This window comes from Leptodactylus fuscus, chromosome 2, assembly GCF_031893055.1.
Source record: "Leptodactylus fuscus isolate aLepFus1 chromosome 2, aLepFus1.hap2, whole genome shotgun sequence".
NCBI classification, from domain to species: Eukaryota; Metazoa; Chordata; class Amphibia; order Anura; family Leptodactylidae; genus Leptodactylus; species Leptodactylus fuscus.
In genome coordinates, this window is record NC_134266.1 from 72713029 (window position 1) to 72739810 (window position 26782).

The 26782-nt window shown below is 39.9% G+C and overlaps 1 protein-coding gene across 3 annotated transcripts in view; it reads left to right on the forward strand.

The window, feature by feature from the left end:
* Positions 1–24003, forward strand: part of USP9X (ubiquitin specific peptidase 9 X-linked) — an 80451-nt gene extending 56448 nt beyond the window's left edge. For 2 of the 3 annotated variants that reach the window (XM_075263981.1, XM_075263982.1), the window contains exons 31-45: positions 909–1129; positions 1928–2121; positions 3451–3624; positions 6351–6492; positions 7767–8517; positions 11756–11879; positions 13286–13511; positions 13637–13766; positions 13865–14050; positions 16060–16280; positions 17532–17620; positions 17765–17921; positions 18291–18503; positions 20400–20495; positions 21865–24003. In XM_075263981.1, coding sequence (XP_075120082.1) covers positions 909–1129; positions 1928–2121; positions 3451–3624; positions 6351–6492; positions 7767–8517; positions 11756–11879; positions 13286–13511; positions 13637–13766; positions 13865–14050; positions 16060–16280; positions 17532–17620; positions 17765–17921; positions 18291–18503; positions 20400–20495; positions 21865–21999 — 3059 coding nt within the window. In that variant the 3' untranslated portion in view covers positions 22000–24003. The remainder of the gene's footprint in view (positions 1–908; positions 1130–1927; positions 2122–3450; positions 3625–6350; positions 6493–7766; positions 8518–11755; positions 11880–13285; positions 13512–13636; positions 13767–13864; positions 14051–16059; positions 16281–17531; positions 17621–17764; positions 17922–18290; positions 18504–20399; positions 20496–21864) is intronic. The other variant, XM_075263983.1, reaches the window with a different exon arrangement.
* The last annotated feature ends 2779 nt before the right edge of the window (positions 24004–26782 follow it).

Sequence of the window (26782 nt, forward strand, 5' to 3'; positions counted from 1 at the left end):
GGCCCTGGCCTTAAACTCTAACTAAACTTTTTGAGCAGCTTTTGATTTTCTAGCTTTTTTTTGTTTGTTTGTTTGTTTGTTAGTAAATGTAATATTAACATATTTTGTCTCTTTGTATTTCTCTGTGCTTTTTTGTGCAAAGCTGGAAAAATGGGGATTAAAGGATGGTCACTGGTGTCGTACGTAAGAGGAGATTCTCTTCTTTCATAAGACACAAATTTCTACCTATTTCCAGAGATCACTGGTTGAAAACATAGTGATATTGGTGGGCAGACTTGGACACACTATAGATACACACTAAGATTTGACCTTTACACACAAAGTATGTTCATTATATGTCTAACATTCCCTGTAATAGCACTTAAATGGTTTAGAAGCTGTTTTGGTGGTGGTAGAATCCCTTTAATTAGGTATTTGATCTGTGGGGACCCCCGCAGATCGCTGGTACTCGGCACAGCTTGCTATATTGTTTACATGCTGTTCACTCACCATACAAACTGTATTGGTAAGTATAGGTTTTACAGCACTCTCCTATAGATCACAATAGGACAGAGCTGCAGTACCCACACCCCTTTTAGCTTGCCATTTATTATTGGTCCGTAGTGGTTTTAGTCCTGGATGACTATACAGAAGTCAAAATTATTTACTTTCTCAATCTTTGCCCAACTATGTGTATTCATCTGCATCTTTGTTGGTGGGCATAGATCTGTCATCCAGTGTGAAGGAATTTTTCATGTACAGTTCTCCCCGTGTTTGCGTGGGTTTCCTCAGACATTCCAAAGACATACTTGAGAAAAAAAAAAAAAAACCTTTAGGTTTGATCCAGGTAGCAATAAGTAAAATCTTTCAAATTCTGACATTTCGGGAATTTTTTAAAATTCTTTTTTGATCCCCTCTCCACCATATAGGTTGTGAAGCACTTACAGAGTGGGAATATCTGCCTCCGGTTGGCCCACGACCACCTAAGGGCTTTGTTGGGCTGAAAAATGCTGGTGCTACATGTTACATGAATTCTGTGATCCAGCAGTTGTACATGATACCTGCTATCAGAAATGGTATTCTCGCTATTGAAGGCACTGGTAGTGATGTTGATGACGACATGTCTGGGGATGAAAAACAAGACAATGAGGTAACCATTCTGTGAAATAAGAACACTTTAAAAGGTTGATGCTTATTGTGTTTGCACAGTATTGATAAAAATAAAAAAATTCTTGCTGTCTGCATTATTGGGGGTCAGTGTTCACTAGAATGGGGTTCCTGGGCACACTTTTTTTTTTTTTTTTTTTTGTATTACTGCAGTCAATGAGTAGGGTTTTGAATGAGACTGCTGCATTTATAGGCTGAGGGACTGATGGAGGTGAAGAACACAGCGTTGGGCTGTTTGTTATCCCTGTCACTGGGAACATTTTCCTACATCGGTTTCTTCTTAAAGCTATAACTGGAGCGTGTGGGCGAGTGAGAAAATCATCTTTTAGACCAAACATTTTGCATGTTTTCATGGTGCGATGCCTGAATTAAAAATAACATATATATAAAAATACATTCATATGGGTAGCTGTGTCAAAACTGACAGTTTGTATGTTGGTCTTGATATCCACTGCAAATGTGTTTTTGCTTTGTGACGTGGCAGAAATTAATAGTGTCCTCTGTCACTTTGTTGTCATTTATTCTAGAAACACTGGCATAAATGATAAATCTGAGGCCAATGGCCCAGCCCATAAAACACACCTTTTTCCGAAAGTGCCCACTGCAGCATAAAAAAGACATTTGCACAAAACTATTTGTGCAAAATGGTGTTCAGTAAGCCACAAGCCTGTCGTTTGCAAATTCTTTTTATATCTGTGCCTGTTTTTCTTTGGGTTTTAAATTTGCCACTGAACAAGTTGGAGAGCTGAATCTATATTTTTCGTTTGTTCTTTCTTGACAGAGTAATGTAGACTCAAGGGGGGATGATGTTTTTGGTTATCCTCATCAATACGAAGACAAGCCCTCAGTAGGCAAAACGGAGGACAGAAAAGAATACAATATTGGCGTACTGAGACATCTGCAAGTGATATTTGGCCACCTGGCAGCATCTAGGTTACAGTACTATGTCCCAAGAGGTTTCTGGAAACAATTTCGGTTAGTTACATATTGCTGTGGTTGAAATATTGAAGATCTTTAATCTAAACTTATAGCATTAAAGGGGTTGTCCCGTCACAAGGATCCTATCTATACTGCTTGTTAATGTGAATGTAAGACTTTTCCTAAATACACTGCTTCAGCAAAATTGCTTTGTTTGTCCGCTATGTTACTTTATTCATTTTTTTGTGGCCACAGCCCTGACCTAGCTGCTCCTGAGTCAAGTGATGTGTCTGCCTGCTCTCAGGGGGAGGGAGGAGGGGCTATGTGCACGGGAGCGAGCCTGGGGTGAGGGGGGGTAGTTTACCCTTTGGGGGAAGGTGCCGCCAATACAGGGTTAGATGCCGACACAAGTGAAGTCAGCAACATCTCTATGCTTCTGCCCTGCATGAAGCCAGCAGCGGCAGAAGCGATGCTGCTATTCCGGGGCGGAGGAGCGGAATAACAGCATCGCTTCTGCCGCTGCTGGCTTCATGCAGGGCAGAAGCATAGCGATGTTGCTGGCTTCACCTGTGCCGGCGTCTACACTCCCCAGCATCCGCTGTAATAGAGAGGCGGATGCTGGGGACAGTTAGACGCCGGCACAGGTGAAGCCAGCAACATCGCTATGCTTCTGCCCTGCATGAAGCAAGTAGCGGCAGAAGCAATGCTGTTCCGCTCCGGGGGCACATATGCAAAGCCAAGCGGAGAGATGCCGCCGGCCCTGCGTGCACGCTCATACACCAGTTCTAGCCTTCACAATGCGAATACAGACCCGACACCCTGTCGGGTCTGTATTTGCACTGTGAAGGGTAGACTGGTCTATGAGCGCGCACGCAGGGTCGGCGGCATCTCGCCGCTGGCTTTGCATATGTGACCCCGCCCACCAATGACGAGACAAAGCCGGAAGACAGAAGAATTCACAGAAACGAAGACTGGTAAGTATGCGATGTGGGAGTACCCCTTTAATTAAACTTTTATTGTAAATAGAAAAGGCAAAGAAACTGATAGTGTTTGACTACTTATGCAGAGACCCAACATTCGTGAACTGTGACGGAGGCAGATAGAATTACAAAATGAGTCTGTTCAACAGACAAAATGAAGCTGATGTGAACTTGGCCTAAGTCACATTATGTAATCTCTAGAAAATCAGTATTGTAGTATGTGTATGATCTGCCCTATGATGCCATTCATCCTTGCTCTGTTAACTAATGACTGAAAATAGTTCCATGTCCTAGGTTGTGCTGTGTGAGTACTTCTTAGACTCTGAGGGCACTTTATTGTAATTTGCTTTTACAACATTTAGATGTCTCATGATAAATAACACTTTTTTTTTTCTTTTTGTCTTAGGCTTTGGGGAGAACCAGTTAACCTTCGAGAACAACATGATGCTTTAGAATTTTTTAATTCTCTTGTTGACAGTTTAGATGAAGCTTTAAAAGCATTAGGCCATCCAACTATGTTAAGCAAAGTCTTAGGAGGTTCCTTTGCTGATCAGAAAATTTGCCAAGGATGCCCTCATAGGTGAGTTACCAACTTTAGGAACAAAGTTTAGGTATGGTACATGTAAAGGAAATTGTTATGGCTTTGCTGTTTAACCCCTTCCCGCCGATGGCACTTTTTGACTTCCTGACAAAGCTCGATTTTTCAAAACTGACATGTGTCACTTTGTGGCAATAACTTTGGAACGCTTTAACTTACCAAAGTGATTTTAAGATTGTTTTTTCGTAACACATTGTGCTTCATGTTAGTGGTAAATTTTGGTTGATATGTTTTGTGTTTAATTATGAAAAAATTGGAAATTTGGTGGAAATTTTGAAAAATATGCATTTTTATAAAGTTTGAAATGATGTACATTACATACAGATAGTCAGACCGCCAAAATTATATCATAAATCTCATGTCCCAGATCTCTGCTTAATGTCGGCATCAAACTTTAGGCGCCCTTTTAATTTTTACGGACATTATAAGATTTACAAGTGAAACAACAATATTCAAAATTTTCAAGAAATTTCCAAAACCCATTTTTAAAGGGACTAATCCAGTTATGAAGGCGTTTTGAAAGACCCTTGTATTAAAACCCCCCATAAATCACCCCATTTTCAAAACTGCACCCCTTAAATAAGCCAAGACAACATATACCTAGTAGTTTAACCCTATAAGTGCTTAACAGGAATTAATACAAAATGGAGGTGAAATTTTCAAATTTGATTTTATTTTACTAATATTTTCGTTTAGCCCTAGAATTTTCACATTCACAAGGGGTTAAAGGAGAAAACGCATCCCACAATTTGTTAGGCAAGTTCTCCCGACTACCACAGTACCCCACTTGTGGGTGTAAACTAATATATGGACGCACCGCGAGACGCAGAAGGGAAGGCGCGCCAAGGAGCTTTTAGAGGGCAGATCTGGCTGTGATCAGTTTCAGGAACCATGTCGTATTTACAAAGACCTTGAGGAGTCAAAACAGTGGAAACCTCTAGAAAGTGACCCCATTTTGAAAACCGCACCCCTCAAAGAATTTATCAAGTGATGTAGTGAGCATTAGTAACCCCGAAGTGAATGTGTAAGCTGTGCGGAGTAAATTGGGCACACCAAATCCCATTCTATTTTCCCACCAGCTCCTATGACATGGACGGGGAAGAGGGGCATTCTGGGGGATCAGCGCTGGTGTATTATCTCTCATAAGCTCTAAATATGGGGGGTCCCCTGAAAACGCTCGCACCGCTTACACATTTCCTTCTAGTCGCAGCCACTTATGTCCTAATGATTTGGCGACTTTTGGGGTTTTTGTCTTCACATTGTACAAGCTAGATTTTTATTTTTATCTTCTGGCAATGTGGCCATATGAGGGCTTGTTGTTTGCGGTATTAGATGAGCTTTTCAATGCCACCATTTTGGGGCCTGTAACTTATTGGCTACATTTTATTAACTCTTTCTGGGTGGGATGTAAAAGAAAACATCAATTCTGACATTGCTTTTTAGCATTTTTTTTTTCCCCCGTGCAGCGTACACTATAAGTAACGTGTTACCTTTATTCTGCGGGTTGGTACGGTTACGGCGATACCTCATTTATATGATTTTTTAATGCGTTGCTATTTGTGCAGAATAAAATTCAATTTAGGGAAAAAAAATCAATTATTTTGCATCGCCATCTTCTGAAAGGCATAACGTTTTTATTTTTCGCTAGACAGAGCTGGTTGAGGGCTTATTTTTTGCGGGAAGACCTCTTCTTTTTATTGGTACCATTTTGGTTTTCATCTGACCATTTGATTACTTTTTATTGAACATTTTGTAAGGGAAAGGTGGTGAATAATCATTATTTTGTGCGGTTTTCTACGTTTTTTTTTTTTTTTAACGCCGTTTGCCGTTCGGGTTAAATAATGTTTTAATTTTATTGTTCAGGTTATTACGGACGCGGTGATACCAAATATGTAATGTTTTTTCCTATTTTTCTTTATTTTACATAATAAAACATTTTATATGGGGAAAAAGGGATTTTTGGGTCTTTATTTATTTTTATTTTATTTTAAACTTATTTAAACTTTTTTATTTTTACTTTTTTCAAACTTTTTTTTTCTGTCCCCATGGGGGATTGAAGCAGTGATCGGCTGATCACCGCTTCACTACACATACACTGCAATACACGTGTTACACGTGTATTGCATTGTATAGGAAGCTGTCAGCCTGTGTAGACGCACAGGCTGACAGCTCCCTTTACGGCAGGATCAACCAGGTGCGTGAAGGGGGTAAGTGATGGGGCAGACCCGGGGTCACTGATCAGACCCCGGGCTGCCCCCTACGAACACCAGCACCCCCCGAAACCGGCGCGGGGGGTGCCGATCGCCACAAAAACAAAGTGAAACCCCGGAGATGCCGGTGGTCATGTTGACCACCGGTATATCAGGGGTTAACACCCGCGATCGGACCCGGTTCCGACCGCGGGTGTTACAGGGCAATGTCAGCCGTAACATACGGCTGTCACCCGCAGCGCATGGTGCGCACACAGTTTCTGTGTGCGCACCATGCATCCGCCGTAATAGTACTGCGGTTTGCGGGAAGCCCTTCCCTGCAGCGCCGTACTATTACGGCGAATGTCGGGAAGGGGTTAAATATATATATATATATATATATATATATATATATATATATATATATATATATATATATATTCAATGTTTCCTTTCCTGTTAACTAAACAAAAATTGCATTAATCAGTCTTTTAAAACCTTAATCTTTCATCTTCTCAGGTACGAATGTGAAGAATCCTTTACAACCCTGAATGTAGATATTAGAAACCATCAAAACCTGCTTGATTCAATGGAACAGTATGTCAAAGGAGACTTGCTGGAAGGTGCAAATGCTTATCACTGTGAAAAATGCAACAAAAAGGTGAATTCTCTCAATAAAATGGACACAATTCTGTAAAACATAACTTGCTCTGCCTGGGGAAGGTGTAGAAATCCAGATCTTCTTCGCTTAATGGACATGCTTTATTACGTACACACACGCGTGTGTATACCCTCACTCACTCTTATATTTTTATTTTTAAAGTTTGCTTATGTTAGGCTATGTTCACATCTTTGCAGCATTTAGAAAAAAAATAACGTAAAAGCCTCTGGTAAATGTGCATGTCAGGAACCCCTAATGATGTATGGACCTTTCTCACTGGGGCGTTTCAGAGCCTCAGTAAGTAGCCAGACTCTGTCCTGTAAAGACCCTTTTGGAGCGAACTCTCACCTGAGTTGAGTTTAGGAGTTGAGCGAAGATTGCAGCTCAGTCTGATAAAACTGCCCTGTGTGAAGGTTGCACACACTTTTCTTAAGCACACTAAAATACCCTCCTAAATTAATGGTGGAGGGCTGTGGAGAGGGCCTAGAATGTAATATTACAGTCACTGGGCAGCACATCAAGACTTAATGAGGACATGAGCGACCCAGATCTCTGGGGACTACAGAAACGTCACTGACTGCTGTTCCAATTCATATTCAGCTAGTAGAATATAATAAGATGGGTTTTTTGTGAATATTTATAGATGATTGTCCTGGGATACCTACGCCAACGAAGGAGCATGGAGCTCTATTGTATATACAATGGAATATACTGGAGGCATACTTTGGTGGGCTGCTCTATGTATGCCTTTGCATAGGCAGACAAATTGTGAACCAAGTTTAATGCTTGCTGCACATATTGATGTGCTGGATACACATAAGCTAGCTGTTGGGCTAACAATTGTTCATCCTCCATCTCTCCTGGTTCCTCCCATATATGTGCACACTTGACATGGCCAAACAGTAGATGTATTCAAGAGGGGAGAAGGGAGGAATCTGCTGCCACACTGCTATGTCAGTGGCCTATTTCCTAGAGAGCAAAAATAACTGGGGAGCGGAAATCCTTTATCTTAATGCTGGCCTCTGGGGAAGAGTTAGGAGGAACCCCTACATATTAGATGATCAGACGATCCTGTAATAATAGGTGGTTTTGGCTAATCATTATCTTAAGTGTATGGCCAACTTAAGGTGTTCAAGACAAGATGTCACTGGGGGTTCTTAGTGGAAATGACTGTGATGCTTTAGCTATACTGTTAGATTCAGTACCACCTTACATGCTCAAACACACAAATGCTATATAGACATGTAATCTATAACAGATCTCTTTGTTTTCAGGTTGATACAGTGAAGCGTCTGCTGATAAAGAAGTTACCTCCAGTTTTAGCCATCCAGTTGAAACGCTTTGACTATGATTGGGAAAGGGAATGTGCAATTAAATTCAATGACTATTTTGAGTTTCCACGAGAACTGGATATGGAGCCATACACGGTGGCTGGTGTAGCAAAGTTGGAAGGAGATGATGTAAACCCTGAAAATCAGGTCATCCCCAATGAACAAACTGAAAACGAGCCTGCTGGAAGTACAAAATACAGGCTAGTAGGGGTATTGGTGCACAGTGGGCAGGCCAGTGGAGGTCATTACTATTCTTACATCATCCAAAGAAATGGTGGAGATGGCGAAAAGAACCGCTGGTATAAATTTGATGATGGCGATGTAACTGAATGCAAAATGGATGATGATGAGGAAATGAAAAACCAGTGCTTTGGGGGCGAGTACATGGGGGAAGTGTTCGATCACATGATGAAAAGAATGTCATACCGACGTCAGAAGAGGTGGTGGAATGCTTACATTCTCTTTTACGAACGCATGGACACTCTAGACAAGGACAATGAACTGATCAAATATATTAATGAACTAACAATCACCTCAAAACCCCATCAGATCAAGATGCCATCAGCTATTGAGCGCAGTGTTCGCAAGCAAAATGTGCAGTTCATGCACAACCGAATGCAGTTCAGCTTAGAATATTTCCAGTTCATAAAGAAATTACTAACCTGTAACAGCGTCTACCTGAACCCACCCCCAGGTAAGTTCTAGTTACCTATAGAAGTTATAGAAGCAAATATTTATATTGTCTTCATAGGTTTATTTTTTTTTCCTTTACCTAGATCTTATTTTAGGACACTAAGCATTGGCTAAAATGCCATTTGTAGTGCAAGAAATAAGAACCCAACTACTTAGGGGATGGGGTAGATGCTTTTGTTGACCTAATGCTATATACAGCAGTTTGAGAAGAAATTTGTCACTATTAAAGGCAGTTCCACGACATGTTTGAAATTATTCTTCATTGTTAGGCCAGGAAAAAAAAAATTGGTCAAATTTGCACCCAATTCAATGAACAGTGACCAAAATAAATTTGTGCATTGTTTGTATTTTTTTTGTTTTTTTTCCTGTATGGCGTTCATCATATGACATATAAATTTTTTATTTTTTTTTTTTAAATATAAATAGTCTGGATAATTTTCCTAATAGGGATGCCGACTAAGGTGTAATAGCCAATTTGAGTTAGTTTATGCCCTTAGCAGGTCGTGTCTCTGTAGCACACATCCTGCAGTGAATCTGCCTTGGGTGGCCTTGGCTTGAGGAGATGTTCCCACATTTTATAGCCTGATCCTTTTGCCACATCTTCTGGGTTGGAATTGGCAAGAAGAGATGCTTGCTGCCACTTCCATTGTTAATAGTGTAACTAATTTCCAGTTTTGCATGATGATAAAATGGCATGACCTATGTTCTCACAGTTTTTAGCATTGACATCTGTGATGGAGCTAATCGGCATGTGAACCTGTGACAGTCAAATTTCTGCCATTGTTTGCAGTTTTAAATGAACCATAAATTCTGCCCCGGTTACTTTAAAAAAAAAAAAAAAAAAAAAAAGTCTAACTTTTCTGCCATCTACAGGTGTAGCCATCTTTAACTTGAATCTGATAAGTTATGGCATAATCTTTTGAAAGTAATAGGATATTTACCTGGACAACTTTGATCAGACGGAAAAAAAATCTGCCTCAGATATCTGAAGCAGGTTTGGAAGCTGATTTATGAGGAGTTTTCTGAAAATAGACTCTCAAAATATGTCATCCGTTCATTTTAACCAGAGTTTCTGGCACAATCCATAGGTAGGAGCAGGAAGCAGGGCGACTTGCACCATGGACTGGCTGAATGGCTGTGGAATCTGCAGAGTAATCTGGCATCCTGCTTTTTCAGTCTCTATTTCCCATTAAAAACAAAGGGAGGTAGTCAGTCCGGCATATGCTATTGATTTTTGGGTCAGAATCCTCCTCACAATTACTGCCAACTTTTGCAGTGTCAACATACCCTTAACAACAACAACAAACAACATACCCTTAAGACTGAAATCTGTAAAATGTGTATGTACAGCAGAGGCTACTGCTCTCATACACATACAGAATAGCTGACTGTGATCACAGACACTTCCGGAGTGCAAGGTGGAGGCTAATTAGCATATGAATAAAAACGGACTTATTCAAAAACCACTGAGACGATTTACATACAAATGGTAGGTGTGGAATAGACTCTTTAAGGCTATGCAAGGATGTGCTTAGTTAAAAATGACTTTTCCCAATGATAGAGCCCTTTTAACTTAAACATTTTAATGTATTTTTGTGCGGGAGGGGGTTTGTATTTTCTCTCTCTCCCATACAAAAAACAAAAACCTGATTTTTCCATTTTCTCTTTGACCACTGGGCCTTTTTCAGGCATGATTACAATTAAAGGCAATACCTCTATTGAAAATCTAAAGGCCTATAGCCTAGAATCCTCCTTTCTCTCCATTCCCTGCTCATTGACTTCTGGAAGAATTGCAGAGTATGATCATAACACTGACCTCAATAAGTAAGATCTGTCTGCTGTAAAGCCTACCTCTGGAGGAAGTAGGAGGGCAGCAGGTCAGACAGAACAGAGAGTTTAGATTTTGTGCCCTATATGGCCCTGTCTGTAAAACACCCTGGAATATGTTGGCGCTATACAAGTAAGAGAAATAAACAAACTGCTTTTAGCAGAGCAGCAAGCAAGATGGATGACCTGAAAAGGTGAAGAAAAATAGAATTAAAAAAAAATCTAACATTGTGGCGATATTAATTAGAGGATTTTTCATGGTTTGGGGCACAGGCAGTTCTATATACTGCTGGAAAGCTGACAGTGCGCTGAATTCATCACACTGTCGGCTTTCCCGATCTGTGCCCCGGGTAAAGAGCTAACGGTCCCGATACCGTAGCTCTTTACAGTCAGAAGGGCATTCCTGACATTCTGTGAGGTACGTCCTTCTCCATAGCAGCTGTACAGTGTGAGCGGGGAGGAACTGTGAGCAGAGGGAGGGGGCGTTCCTCCCCGCTCACACTGTACAGCCCGATAGGCGCTGCTGTGAAGAAGGACGTTCCTGATAGATTGTCAGGAACGCCCTTCTGACTGTAAAGAGCTACAGTACCGGGACCGATAGCTCTTTACCCAGGGCACAGATCGAGAAAGCCGACAGTGCGCTGAATTTAGTGCACGGTCTGCTTTCCAGCAGTATATGGAACTGCCTGTGCCCCAAACCATGAAAGGTCCTCTGTAATCATCCTACTTTAATTTTTTTCTTTCTCCTTTCTTTCTTTTCTTCTCTACACCTCCTTGCCTTCCTTCTTTTTTTTTTCTTTTAAGCTTTTCCTAGTTCTATTTCTGCAATCTTCCTTTCTGGAGTTGTCCATTTCCTCCCCCATCCTTACTAACCGTTCTAAAGCTTTTTCATTCCTCTTACCTCCACCGATGCAAAGTTGAAACCCAGGATATCCGTACAGGCCACCACCCATGAAACCTGCATCACAAACTAGACGATTTCAGCAGATTTTGCTGTCAGGGTTATTGCGGGATATCTGCTATAGATATTCTGCTGTGAAATTTTATCCTGCCTCCATAACTAAAAAGGGCTTTCCCTAAATCATAAAAGGATTGACCAATGAGAAATTTTATTTTATTCCACCAATAAGTGACTTCACTTGTTACTGGCAGGGCTGTGGAGGCAAATGGTCCCTTACACCATTCAGAGGCAGAACTAGTTTGCCTGCTAAAACCAAGAAGCTCTGCCATGCCCAGGGGTCTTTGTGATCCAGTAGTAAAACCTGCATTACTGCTGCCTATATTCTCTACATGGTGCAATGTAGGCCAGAAACGACTCCTATATGACATCAGGGTCTTTGGCTGTCTTAATGTATTTCATGTTGTGTACAACATATATTGTAATATTATATTGTGTATTTGTATGTTTTCAGGGCAAGAACATTTGATGCCTGAGCCAGAAGAAATAACTATGATTAGTATACAGCTTGCTGCTAAATTCTTGTTCACTACAGGATTCCATACAAAGAAAGTCGTTCGTGGGCCTGCCAGTGACTGGTAAGGGGATTCCTATAACCTGTATAGCTATCAGATGATAGACGTGACTGACTTACTGAGGCTTCAGGTTCAGGAGATGTGTAGAATAAATCCCTGTTCCTCCCTACATCCGGACTCTTTAATTTAAACATCATGGCACAAAATTGTAGAACTGGAGGATGACCACCAGGGAAACCGAGGCCTAGATTTACTATTGCCAGTACAACACACTGGTATGAATGTACCAAGACTTGGTGCACCTAGTTTAAGCTATATTATTCCCGACTTGCTAGGTATGTAAGCATGGCTTCTCAAAAAAAAAATAAAAATGGAGGGGCTTTTTGAAATCCACTAAAATTGTAGCCTAAACTTTTTTTTTTTTTTTGCTCAAAGTAAGCCAACAAAAAGATGGCTAAAACTTAGACTAGACAGTCTAAAGATACAGAGGATTTATCATTCGGCATCAGTCATTGTGATAGATCTGAAGCCTTTTCAGATTGCCTGTATATGTATGTACACTGGCTAACTTAGTAACTGTGGCCCACTGTTTCAGAAATATGAAGCCAAATGGATTATAATTGTCACAGTTAGTTTAAATGCATTGCCTAATGGATTGTTATTGTAGAAATAGGAATTCAGTAGTAGTCATATTTCAGTGGAGATAGGAAGAGACTGTATGCCGCCAAGCTGGACAATTGGACAGTCAGCTGTAAAACTGCCTAACTGCTTTATAGGCCGGACTTCTGTCTCTTGTGGGGGGTTTTTGTTGTTTTTTTTTGTTTTGAAACAAGCTCCAGGCCACTGTTACAGAAAAAATGTTCATTGTCCACATTTCACTATAAGACTATGTAACAGAGCGGAGCCCTCCTTTTTCACTAATTGACGACTTTTCAACTAGTGGTAGATGAAGTTTCTGCCTCCTGAAATGACTGGGAAGGGGAATTTGTGCAGCAGAATCTGCCACAAAATTTCTTCCATATGAACTTATCCTGCTTGTAGGTCATAAGAGCAGCTCAAACAATTAGAAATGATATAGTAAAGTGTAGAGAACATTTCAGGATAATATTTAACTTTAACATATTTTGCTCATTTGCAAAAGTGGCCTACATAGTCTGTTTTCCTTGTAGTTTGTTGTTCAGCTTTGTCATGGGAGCAGAGCCATGAAAATAACACTAGTACAGGATCTTTTGCATGACTAATGGAAGCAGCCCCTTGAACAACCCCACTCAATATTATGGGGTTTGTCAGATTTCCATGATGGATACGTTCAGCGCAGTGGCACCGCATGATATGCTAGTTTGTCCCCCATTTTTGGCAGCTCCTGCAGTAGAGGCTTCTTTTGGATGCAGATATGAATGCAGCCTTTTTCTGTCTATCGAGTTTTGTATTTATCTATGTGCTGACTTTGTTACTGCTTTTGTTTCTAGGTATGATGCGTTGTGCATCTTGCTCCGCCATAGCAAGAATGTTCGCTACTGGTTTGCACATGGCGTTCTTTTTGCTTATCCAAATCGCTTTTCTGAATATCTTTTGGAGTGCCCTAGTGCTGAAGTTAGAGGAGCTTTTGCAAAACTTGTAGTATTTATTGCACATTTTTCTTTGCAAGATGGACCCTGTACATTACCGTTTGCCTCACCTGGACCATCAAGTCAGGTATGTTCATATTATACTTTTTGAGCAGGTGCATCCTTTTCTGAGCACTACAAAGGTTTTGTCACTCATCTCTATGGAGGGAAACACAATTCTGTTTTTATTTATTTTATTTTGTTTTTTTTAAGGCTTATGATAATTTGAGCCTGAGCGATCAGTTGCTACGGGCAGTCTTGAACCTTCTGAGAAGAGAAGTGTCCGAGCATGGACGTCATTTACAACAATACTTCAACCTTTTCGTCATGTATGCTAATCTTGGTAAGACAAAAATACTTTTTGGATATGTTTTTTTTTTTTTTTAATGAAACTTAAAATGAGGTTTAATTTAATTCAACTTGTACCTTTGTTGTTTTCAGGCATGCAAGAAAAGACCCAGCTCTTGAAACTCAATGTGCCTGCAACTTTTATGCTAGTAGCAATGGATGAAGGGCCAGGTCCTCCAATCAAATATCAGTATGCTGAATTGGGCAAATTGTACACTGTAGTGTCACAGCTAATCCGGTGTTGCGATGTATCATCGCGTATGCAGTCTTCTATAAATGGTAAAACACCACACTTAAGGATTTCTGAACAGCAATTAAAACCATGCAGTAGAAGTGTTACACATAGCAGGGCAGAATGTGCCTAATAGGCCTAGTTCACACGGGGCTCCGCATGAACACATTCTGACGCGGCTTTCCTCTCCGAAGTAGGCCCAAATGAATGGGCCTAGTCCGGAGGGTGCTGTCGCTAGCATGGCTGAATCAGCCGCAGAATCCTCCTGAAGAAAGGACAGCTTGCTTATTTTTTCCGCGAGCGGGAACAAACCATTAGTGGTCTACATAGACCTCTATTGTGAGGAGGCAGATTTTGAGGCTGATTCTGCATCAAAATCCACCCCCTCTTGCCCCGTGTGAATGAGCCCATAAAGAGGTTGTCCTACAAACAGGGCTTATCTGCTGACCACTCAAGTGATGAGAAACTGAGTAAGTGCTTTGTTACCGCCTGCAGTTCTAGAGAAATTACTGGAGCTGCAGCACACCTAGGCAATTGCCTCTCCATGTAAAATGTGGGAACTGGAGACCCCTGTTCTCAAGGTTAGAGAGGACAGAGTCCTCACAGTGGTAGGATCCCAGCAATGAGCCACTTATCCCATAACCATCTAGAAATTCCTGTCATTTTACAAATGATAGAAAGGTTTGTGGGAGAATGTACTGAGGAAGAATCAAAAATAACACTAACACCACAACAAACATGTAACTGCAATATCTAGATGCTGATTCCAGTTAAAAACCTACTAGTAAATTCATATTGAACTGGAGGGCAACTCCTTGTAAATTTGTTCTCTGGAAACTGGACAGACAGAAAATAAATAAAGCTTAAGGTACTTGTCCTCCATAGATGCTTGCGTACCATTTCCTAGATTCAGGCGCTAACTTATATATATATTTATTATACTATATAAATAAAAACTTGTCTTGGAGCATAGGAGGAAGCAGGACTGGAGTTGGTAGTGAAATTGTCATGCAGATTTGCAACAAAAAAAGGGGGCGCTCAGTGTTCAGAACCTTAAACAAAATGTTAAACACACTCTCACTAAAGGACCCATGTGGATGGGTGCTCACAACAAGTTGACCAACAAGTTTTGCTACAAGGTCTGAATAAAAAAAAAACCCAATGATATCAAAAGGGATTCTATCATGGAGAGAACTCATTTTTAACTAAGCATATATTTGCATTGCCTTTAGAAAGCTTATTCCAGACATGCCTTTAATTTGTTAATCCTCTCAGCCGTTTTTGAATTAGCCCGCTTTTATTGATATGCTAATTAACCATCTCTGAGCACTCAGGAAGTTCACTGAGCAGGGAGGTTGATGAGTCTTCCTGCTCTCACCTTCCCCTGTGTACACACAATGCTCAGTGAACTTCCAGTGCTCCAAGATGCCTAATTAGCATATCAATAAAAGCGGGCTAATTAAAAAACAGCTGCAAGGATTAACAAATTAAAGGCATGTCTGGAATAGCCTTTCTAAAGGCTATGCAAATATATGCTCAGGGCTCGTTCACATCTGTGCCCGCGTCTCCGTTCTGCAGGTTTCCGTTTCCTGCACAAAACAGAGGCAGTAGACGGAAACCTGCAGGACTCTTTCATACCCATTCATTTGAATGGATTTGAAAGATGTGCGGCGGTGAGCGTTTTATGCTCTCCACTGCGAAACCGTTTTTTTAAATTCGGACACAGTCGGACATGCAGTACTCTGTGCCCAGTTTTAAAAAAACCGGTTTCGCGGCGGAGAGCATAAAACGCTCACGGCCAGACCCGGTCTGACAGCTTTCCGTCTTCTGCATGCAGAAGACGGAAAGCTGAGAGCGGAGACCTGAACGCTAGTGTGAACCTAGCGTTAGTTAAAAATGAGTTTGCCCAATGACAGGATCCCTTTAGGCCCCACCAGCAGCAGCAAATGAGGTTTTGGTGACATTCTAGAACAGGTTTTACACGGAGAATTCTACATTTAGTGTGTGGTCGTTTTTTTTTTGTTTGTTTTTTTCACTCTTGTATAATCCATCCCAGGTAACCCACCACTTTCCAACCCCTATGGAGATCCCAATTTATCACAGCCTATAATGCCACTACAGCAGAATGTGGCAGAATTGTTGTTTGTGAAAACCAGTTACGTAAAGAAAATTATCGAGGACTGCAGCAACTCTGAAGAGACCATCAAACTTCTCCGATTTTGTTGCTGGGAGAATCCACAGTTCTCATCTACAGTTCTCAGCGAATTGCTCTGGCAGGTGAGAATTTAAAGGGAATGTGTCTCCAGAAAATGTTGTCATTTACATCATAGACTAGAGAGGCAGAATCCTATTAGAATTATGGGTGTCATGTGATCTGTAAAAAAAAAAAAATCTACTACTGATGATATAGATAATGTTACAGCTTGTCTAACTAGAGGTTCATGTCCCCTAAATAATGTCCTCTTATGTACTGGGACTTATGGCTGTAGTATAGAGTACAGAATAGTAGTTCAATCCTGTGAACCTGTCGTAATTCTGTGTTTGTATGTTCACTGGATGTCTTTAAAAGCACGAGTTTAATAGTATACCCATACCATACACAGGACTACTGTACCCTCTTTATCTCTTACATGTGTATGGAATGAAGGGGATGCAGTAGTTATGTGTTATTATTCAAGAGGTACAGCTTGCGGCAGTCCTTTATAAGGAAAGAAGGGGCACTAGGCTGCAGTAGTTCTGTGCGATATATACATTACATAAGACCGTTGTAACCAGGACTCAAGATCACCATCTTTCCAAACAAAAGACTGCTTTTCCCTCCATACTTTACACAAGACACTTGCCAGAATACCCATACCAATAAATAAATCGCATACCATAGACCAGGGATAGGGAACCTTTGGCTCTCCAGCTGCTGTGAAGCTACAACTCCCAGCATGCTCCATTTACTTCCATGGGAGTTCCAAGAACATCAGAGCAAGTATACATGCTGGGAGTTGTAGTTTTGCAACAGCTGGAGAGCCGTACGTTCCCTACCCCTGCCATAGACTGTTGGAGCTATATACAGACTGGAATGGGAGGAAACAAGCAGAGGGAACTCCAGCAAAGGTTAACTCCATTGAGGATGGCCAGGCTGGAATGAGTTATTGGAAGAGAAAGTTCTCGCGTGACTTTGTGTTCCAATAACTCATTCTGTGCTAGGCAAATGGAGCTTGCTGGAGTTTGTCTATCATAACGGACAGTAACTGATGGCTGTCTGTTTTATGTCTGTTGCCCATAGACCTCAATGTTTAAAAAAAAAAAAAAAAGGACACTTGCTATCCGTTTTTTATTGAATTGAAAGTGGACCAGCTTGTCCGTTGCTAAAATCTTGTACTGACAATAGCCACGGACACTGCTGAGCGGACACCAACGGTAGTGTGAATGCCCCCTTACTGTTAATCTCTTTATGAAACATTCGTCAACAGCTATACTTGTCTTGTGGGAGTGTAATATAAGTACTCTTGGTGTTTGTTTGTTTTTCTGTAGGTGGCCTATTCTTACACTTATGAGCTTAGACCCTACTTGGATCTATTACTTCAGATCCTCTTAATTGAGGACTCTTGGCAAACCCATAGGTGAGTGCCTTATTAGAGATTTTTGATCATATTAAATACCGCTTTTTTTTTTTTTTTTTTTTTATTCCTTATTTTGCAAACTGCATTGGTTTTACTGTGAAGGTGTTCAGTGCAGTGATGCAAAGTTGTTTTTCCTGTCCTTAGGATTCATAATGCACTTAAAGGAATACCAGATGACAGAGATGGTTTGTTTGATACCATCCAGCGCTCCAAGAACCACTATCAGAAGAGAGCTTATCAATGTATAAAATGCATGGTGGCGCTCTTCAGCAATTGTTCTGTCGCATACCAAATATTACAGGTAAGCAAGTATCATGTCATTTAATTTCAGCAGTGACCATGGCTGTGGATAGGAGCGGTGTTATATGTATTCTGCAGTATTGTATATAAAGAAACAATACAAAATTGTTGGCTTTTAAGGTCTGTAAATTCCCTTTTAATGAATTTTTCATATGTCATCAATTCTGCGTACCAAGTGGTTTGTATGCTAATGGTTTTTTTTGTTTACCAAATCTATGATTACAGGGTGCTAGGTGGATGAATAAAACTCCTTACGAATAGACAGGTTTTGGTTAGGCAGAATTTGAGCTACTTTTAAGTAACTATACTGTTACCACATTAGACCTTATTGTAGAGCGTATCGTAACCCTCTTTGTTTTCCCTTTGCTAGAGCAATGGAGATTTGAAAAGAAAATGGACTTGGGCAGTGGAATGGTTGGGCGATGAATTGGAGCGCCGGCCTTACACTGGCAACCCTCAGTACACCTACAACAACTGGTCTCCACCAGTACAAAGCAATGAAACCTCAAATGGCTACTTTTTAGAGAGGTCACACAGTGCTAGGATGACTCTTGCTAAGGCCTGTGAGCTGTGCCCAGAAGAGGTAATAGATTATATTTTTATATTCTCTATATTTTAATTTTGAATGCCCTCTTTATAAATTTTCAGTCACCTAAAGTCTATTTTTTATTACAGTAATGGTAAGTTTGCTTGGTGGAAAATGAAAGGGGTTTGACACAGACCTTTTTCTCGGATTACTCTTCATTTTACAACTGCCCCATTCCCCCTCCCCATGGCATAATGAGGAAACTGAGCTTTCCGACACTGATTAGGTCTGGAAGGGCCTAACCAGAGGGCTGTCTTGACCCGCAGAATCTGTGGCTGAATTGGCTGGCAGTGGATTCCACTGTAAGATTGAGCAAGATACCTGTTTTTCAGTGTCCCTAATCTGATCTCTGCCCGCTGTTGCATACAATGGGAGGAGGAATTGGGGCAGAATCTGCCGCTTACTACAATGAAGAGGTCCACAGTTCTTCCCTAGATTACCATGCCACACTTAGTTCTGAGCATTTCACCAGGTGGTTTCAGAAGCTATCCATAGACTTGGGGGGGCTTTCCTCACAGCTCAGTGATGACAATGAGCTATGAGGAACACCCTTTTGACAGTGGGGAAATATCGGCACCGATATCTCCAGCCCCGGGGCACATATGGGAAAACGGACAGTGTGCTAAATTCAGTGCACTGTCTGCTTTGTAGCAGTATATTAAACTGCACATTCATGAGGATGATGGGGAAGACTGTCAGTGAGTAGGGCCTCCCACTGGTCACCAAAGGGATGTTAATTCTTACTTTCACAGAATGATTATATCTTAAACAATACCTTAACACTCCTACCAGATATTTCATTTATGTGTAGGATGTTTGACTGGCTGATCATTGTGCTCTGATTGCCTTTATGGAAAAGCTGTGGTTTCAGCAGTATTACTGCAGAGGCGGAGCACAATGCGTGAGGCCTATTATAATGTGTACAGAGTGGATTAGAAATTATTCTGGAGCGCTCTTTCATTTGGCAGTCATGTTATCATCCTAGATATAATAACTTTTAATAAACTGCACATCAAAAAATAATGTTCGCAATAGAAAATTGATGTCTGAAAATGTTGAAATAGATGTTAGTATTACTGAACAAGCAAAGGGGGGGGGGGTTGTTGCTGTTTTTTTTTCTATCTGCATAACGCTGGTTTATAATACGCACTACTAATTCTACTAATTTTCTACTAATTGTCATTTTGAGACCTATATTTTGAATGTTTCGGTAGATATTTTAGAACTTTTGAACATTTGGAATTCTTCAGGTGCTTATTTGATGCCTTTAGCCATATTTATTCTATATTTACTCTAAATACCTGTGCTTTCTTTATGGAGTTAGCACTTGTCTTCAGAGGGTTCTTTATTTGGCAATGGTGTTTTATTGCATTATGAGGTTTACTTTGACTACAAGAAGAATATTGAAAAAAAAAAAAGGTGTATTAAAGGAGTTTTCCCAGCACAACCTATCCCTTGTCCACCCGAGATGAGCTGCAGATCACTGGGGGTCTGACCCCTGGGACCCACACCTGTCCTAAGGTGCCAGGGGTCTGACTGGTCCATTAAAGCTAATGGCGTATGTGAGTTCCTTTCTGACCATTGCTTCAGATAACGGAGCAAACACCCCTGTTCTCATGATCTGCAATTTATTCCCTAGCTTGTGGTGGGAAAACACTTTAAATGTAATGGTATTGAGAATAATATACTGGGATGTTACAGTGAAATATTATATATATTATGTGTATGTAATAGAAATATAGTAAAACAAAATATATATAATTTTCATACACATAATATATAAATAATTTTAGATATTTTATCTATTTATGAGCCAAGTGGAGATTCTTCTAGCAGTGAAATCTGTTGAGTCTGGTAAACTTATGTAAAATTCGACTCTTGCAAACTTTATAGGAGCCAGATGACCAAGATGCTCCTGAGGAACATGAGTCCTCTCCTCCTGAAGATGCCCCATTGTACCCCCATTCACCTGGTTCTCAGTATCAGCAGGTATAACATGCTCTTCTATTTCTTTGGTTACTGCTCTTCTGTCCCAAGTATAATATTACATCTTAATGCTGTGGTTCTAGGTTATGTCTCGCTTAACCACGTATTATTCATTTACATCAAAATGGCAGGTGGTTACTCTTGCCCACGTGTGTCAGGAATTTGTGTGGTTTCTTGCACTACTTGTATTTGTATATTATAGCTGTCAACATTTTTTTTGTCATTTCCCCACCGAACCTCTTCCTGACGCTTCTTGTCACCTTGACCTTTCTCACCAAAAAGTGTGATTATTGGATCTGATCCAATTCTGGCCACCAGAAAACCCCCTTTAAATTTATGTATGGCTTACTACTTTCCAGTAGGATTGCTGACATTTTAGACCTACCTTTAGGGTATATTGACATCAAGCAGTAGTGGTGTCACAGGGACCATGACCACAAAAATGTGGCGGCATCGCATAAAAATACCTGCAGACTTTTACAACAGTTGTGTTGGTTTAACAAAAGAAGCTGCTCTGGGGACTGTTGTGTGTAGACAGGCTCTTGGCTGTGTAGGTATTTTTCTGTTGTTGAATCTTATTCATGACTGAGGTAAAGTTATTAGTACATCTTTGATGTCCCCTCCTAGTAAGAATAGGGACCATGATGATGATGATATGGTTTGGGGAATATAGATATGACTAAAGGTTTAGGTCTTTATGGCGTGCATGCTTTTGATGCTTTGGCATGAATGTTTGGTTGAATTCTGCTGTGATGTTAACAAGCAGATGATTCACTGTCCTTAACTTTTACTAAGGGCCTTCAAAATCTGATGGGAGAACTCACCCATGTTTGCAGTGTTAATTTATTAACCTAGAATTAAATTGTGTGCCCATAATAAAGTATAGTTTGCCCATGCACTTTCTGTATGTGTGTCTGATATACTGCAAACCGCTGTAGGTATAAATAAGATCCTATTATCATAGGGTAAGAATATCTTCTCTTACAGCACCAAGTGGAGATCACCCCCTACAAGTCATCTTGGCTTGGTGCTACAAAGCTTTCTTGGAATTGTTCTGATCGTCTTTAGAGATTTTAGATGAACTGTGCGCCTCAACTCTCCCACAGTTTCTTAGGGGACGAGTTCATAAATGAATGTATATTATAAATGTTTCTCTGCTGAGTGTATCGCAGGTTTTTTTTTTCTTCTCTAATTCCCAGTAGGTGAGCTCCTTCATTAAATGACTACATCTGTATCAGATATATATATATATATATATATATATATATATATATATATATATATATATATATATATATAATTTGATTTATTTTTAGCTCGCCTCTGAAAGCAAAGCAACATGTAACTCTCTTTATCTGTACTGCTTTTCTAGAATAACCATTTGCATGGACAACCATATACCGGCCCAGCAGCACATCACATGAACAATCCTCAGAGGACGGGCCAACGAGCACAAGAAGAATTTGAAGGCAGTGAAGAAGTCCCCCTAATTCAGACAAAAGATTAGTCAAACTCTTAGTCATTTTACTTAACTCCTCTGAGACTGTGCACCCAGGCCTTACAGTCCAACCTTCCTTTGTGTCTGGCTAATATTTAAAACTAGAAAAGAAAAAAAAAAACTATTCCTAATCAACTTGGAGTGGAGAGTCTATTCACTGTCTTATCTGCAGAAACTTGCTGTCAATATATAACCCGCCTGCAGTGGAAAGTGTATAGTGTTTTGTAATAAACGGCCTGATGCTAATGTGTAAATGGCAAAGGTGTACATAGTATATTAATGTTTGACTGTTAATTCTTAAGCAAGACTTTTTGTTTTTGGGTTTTTTTTTTTAATTTTTGTTTTTCTTTTAATTTGGGGCTCAACAAGATGCAGATTTACAAAAAAGAAAAAAAAAAAAGGAAAACACAAAATCTCTGGGAAAAAAAAAAACACCTTTTAGTTTCTTGAACTATGTGCTCTGCTCAGCAAGAATTTATTTTTATTTTTTTTTCTTGGATTTTGACGGCAAATGAAAAGCTAAATCTTTCCACGCCAACCACAGATCTAGTTCAATTTTGACATCTCGCCACCAAGATGGTTTTCCTGTGAGCAACTTTGATGACTGGTAACCTTTTCATGTTTCTGGCTGATGTGGATAAGTGCTAATATTTGTTTCTAGAGTTCCTTCCATTGCCTTCTCCATACTCCATAATAGTTTAAACATTTGAAGATTCTTATTGCTGTAACATATAGCATGGCTTCACACCAGGCTAGTGTAGCCAGACATTAGGGGTTCTGGGAGGGGTTATGAGGACTATATGCCATGATCTACAAACAGTTGCACTCTTCATGGCTTTTTTTTTTTGTTTGTTTGTTTGTTTAGACCTTGATTATTAAGTGGACAGAGAAATTAGAGGCAAATTGCACATGTGCCCATTTGTAATATTTGAGAATTGCCTGTGAATATGATACTTAAGTTTCAATAATTAACACAGGATGGGACAGGGGAGATCAAATATGCAAACAATCACTATGCCAGGACGTCTGGAGCATAGTAGAGATGGTATTTTGTGTGCTTATTTTGTTCCTTTTTGGTAAAGCTTATTTAAGACACTTGTCCGGCACTTTTCCCTTCTACTGCATCTCAATAAAGTAAAGGCCTGTGACATTCTATTACACTTCGGAATACCACTGCCTGGGTAAAACTTGGTGGTATTTGCTCAGTGTACAACATTTCTACTTGAAATTAGTTTGTCTTGTAGTCCTTAATCGGCTCCGTGATGAATATTTAACGTTAAGAAGCAGGGACTTAAGAACTACTGGTTAGTCATACACAATTTTTTTTTATTTTTTTTTTTGGAGGTAGAGCAAGTACCAGGCTAAAATGTTTTACTAACGTCAAGCAAAGCAGTAAATACTGTATTTAAGAGAAAATTGGTAACTTGAATGTGTGTATTTTTTGGACCTGTCTAAAAACCAAATACTCCCCTGCAAACCAGATACAGCCCATCCTATAATATTTAAATATTTTGCTGTTTTATTTTATAGAAATTATTTTGCTGAATTCACAAATAGAATTTGATTTAAGAAGAAATCCTGTTGTGTGTTTTTTCTTATTGCACAAACATAATTGTATCATAGATCAACGCAGAATATTATGTTTGATTTATCTATTTATTTTGTTTTTGGAACCATCATCCCATATAATAGGCAATAGATTTGTTTTATACATTTACCTGTAGGGTTAGTGTATATATTTACCTTGAATCTACTTATAGCAATAATTTATAATGGGCAAGGTGGGTGTGTGACAAGGAAGGATTTTTGTTTGAGGGTTTTTTTTTTGTTTTTTTAAATTTATGAAGAAATGTTTTTCCATCCTGGTTTTCCAGCTATTGCTCATGTGTACAAGTATATTTCCATTACTCAGATTTTTACTGACAAGCACTTTTCATAGGGCTTTCTATAGACCTGTTTTGTCCTCTCCAATCAAATGGGGTGCGTATATGTAAATGGGTCCATGGAAATAAAGTATCCATATACTTGATTTATATGTCTTTTACTACATTATAGGTAACGCTTGCTAAAGGTTACTGCACATATATTGAGGCCAGGGCCTCACGTGGCATAAACGCTGTGGTTTTACCATCGTAGCTGATTCCATCCCCAAAATACAGCATGTGAATTATACCTACAGAAACGCCAGTGGTTTCTCTATAGATATAATTGAAGCACAAAGTCTGCAGAGCGCTACAGAAAGGATTGTGATACGTTGCTGCCATAGTTTTTCCCACAGCAATTTTTTTTTTTTTTTTTTTTTGCGCTGCAGGATGCTACTTGGGGCCCTGGTCTCAAGGATTTTCCCACTAATAGCACTTATGTTCCTGTAAGTGTCTGATCTGATGGTCCAGCTGTTGGTGCCCCCAACAATCACAAAAACTAGAGTTTGTTACATGCACCATGTGAATGGAGCGGTAGCCTGCATGCTCTGCCATTGTGCGTCTACAGTGGAACTTCGAGAACTACAATTTTTTGTTATCCCTATAAAAGTGAATGTGAGTGGTGGCCAAGCTTGCACATAGTGAGCCATTTTTATTGGACACTTGGAAAAATCCATTCTCATTATCCCTGTGAGTTACAGAAGTCGGACCCTCAGATAAGCCATGTCTAGGAGATATGTGGTGGTAGTGACTTGCATACAGTAACCTTCAGCAGGGTTATCCATCATGCTGACATGTAGTGGAGGAGAATAAAGAGAATGTATGGATACATTACTTTACTATCAAATATTGCCTCTGCACCAGTTTTCATAATGTTCCTCATTATGTTTTGTAAGTGGGCATTGCAGAAGTAATGAAAATTAGTTTTGTCTATACCCTGGTCACTGGGCTGGACAAAATTTCTTATTCATTTTGGTATTGACTTGATTTAATGTGTCCTAAATTTTCACAAAATACTATTCTGGGTTTATCCTGTAGATTAGGTTATCATATATGTATTTTTGTATTATTTTGTGTATATATAAAGCCTCGATGCTTTCCCCTTTGTGTTCACGATGGCACCGTCACACTGCTGCTACGATACACACAATACATGGGATCTTCATGGTTTCTGAAAGCTTTACATGTACAGTAGAAATACGTATCTGAATGCTTGTTGTGCATTTAGAAATATTACACGGCAACATTATATTCAACAAAACTATATTCTGTTCATCTGAATGAAACTGGTTCCTCCGTTAGGAAAAACAAAACTAATACAGAACAGTCTAACCTAAGAACTGTTATCTTGCTAAAATGACACAATAAAATGGAATTTGCTTTTGTTATAATTGGAGCGGTGCTTGATAAATTTATTTTTCTTAGACCATTTAAGTGAATTATGTGTCAGAAATTGTAATTACTAGTTACAGTCCGCAATGTCTGTACCAATTACAGGGAACCTATCGTACTGAAAAGGAAGCATGTTCTAGTACAGGAAATTTCACCTCCGCAAGGAAATTTAAGTAACAGGCAGGACTTGGTGATATGGTAGGTAACCTCTGGGATGTTGTGAAGGAGAATCGCTGCAGTACTGTTGGTCCCAGTCAGGTCTATTTGGTAAATAAATGAAAATTCAGGCCTCATTCTTCTATTGATATTTTGAATGTTTTTGTGTTTTATGACACTAAATCTGGACTGAATACCCACAAAGTGGAAAAGATTAACAAATGAATTTATAGAGTGGTGTTTAAAGGGAGTCTGTCACCATGGATGAACAAATAGAAGTAAACCCACAGCTAAATGAAGGTCAACTGATTGTAAAGGAGATTTTCATTTCTCAGTTCAATCCTTCATTCTAAAGATAGCTTTATAAATTTGATTAGGAAAATTAGCAGCCCGGAGCACTGAGGCCACCGCCGGCTCTCCAGACTTCTCTCACCCAATGCATTTCCTTTGGCATCTCTACCTAGCCCTGGCATGAGCAGCGGCCAAATTTTCACAATTCCACCGTGATTCACTCAATTGACCCTTGTGCACTACACCTGCTACTACCTGAATCGTACCAGAGCATATGTAGTGTGCGTGCACTGATTTCCGATCACCCCACTACAGAGTTATGTGAGAACAGTGGCCAATGAAAATGCAGGAGTATTTGGTGCTCCAGACTGTCCTTCTCCATATTTACATTTATAAAATTATCTTTGAAACTGAGGACTGAATTTGCTCATATTTGGTGGCACTGCCTTTTAAAGAGGACCTTTCATCACCTCCATCAATTCCAACCCTTTGCTCTAGAATGGTGGGGGCTAGAGAGAAAAAAAATTCCAGGAACCTAACAACTTTATGAAGAATGCAATCATTTTAGTATTAGCACAGTTCTCCCCTATACTGTTTGGGGCTATAGCAGGCACCATGGTACGGACCACATGACTGGGAGTGGTGAGGGTTAGAGGAAAAATTCCAGCTTTGCCAGAATTGGTGGAGTTGAACCTATCATAGGATACAAAGAGTTAAAGTTGATAGAGATAGTGAAAGGTCCTCTTTAAATCAGGAGTTCATGGGTAAACATGGGTTATATGTTTGTAATGTTCAACTGCAGTGATGAATCTGAATTTTGTTGAGCATTTGGATGTAGCCTATTTAACCTTTTCGCTGCGAAGGGTCTCTGGAAATTTTGCACCTCCAGTAGCCAGAGCAATTTTCACAGTTTTGAGATGGACAAATCAAACCTAAATTGCAACATTAAAAAAGCATCCAAACCCCCCCCCCCCCCCCCATACCTATATATTTTCTTATATTTTCTTCAGTAGACACCTGCAGCATTGACA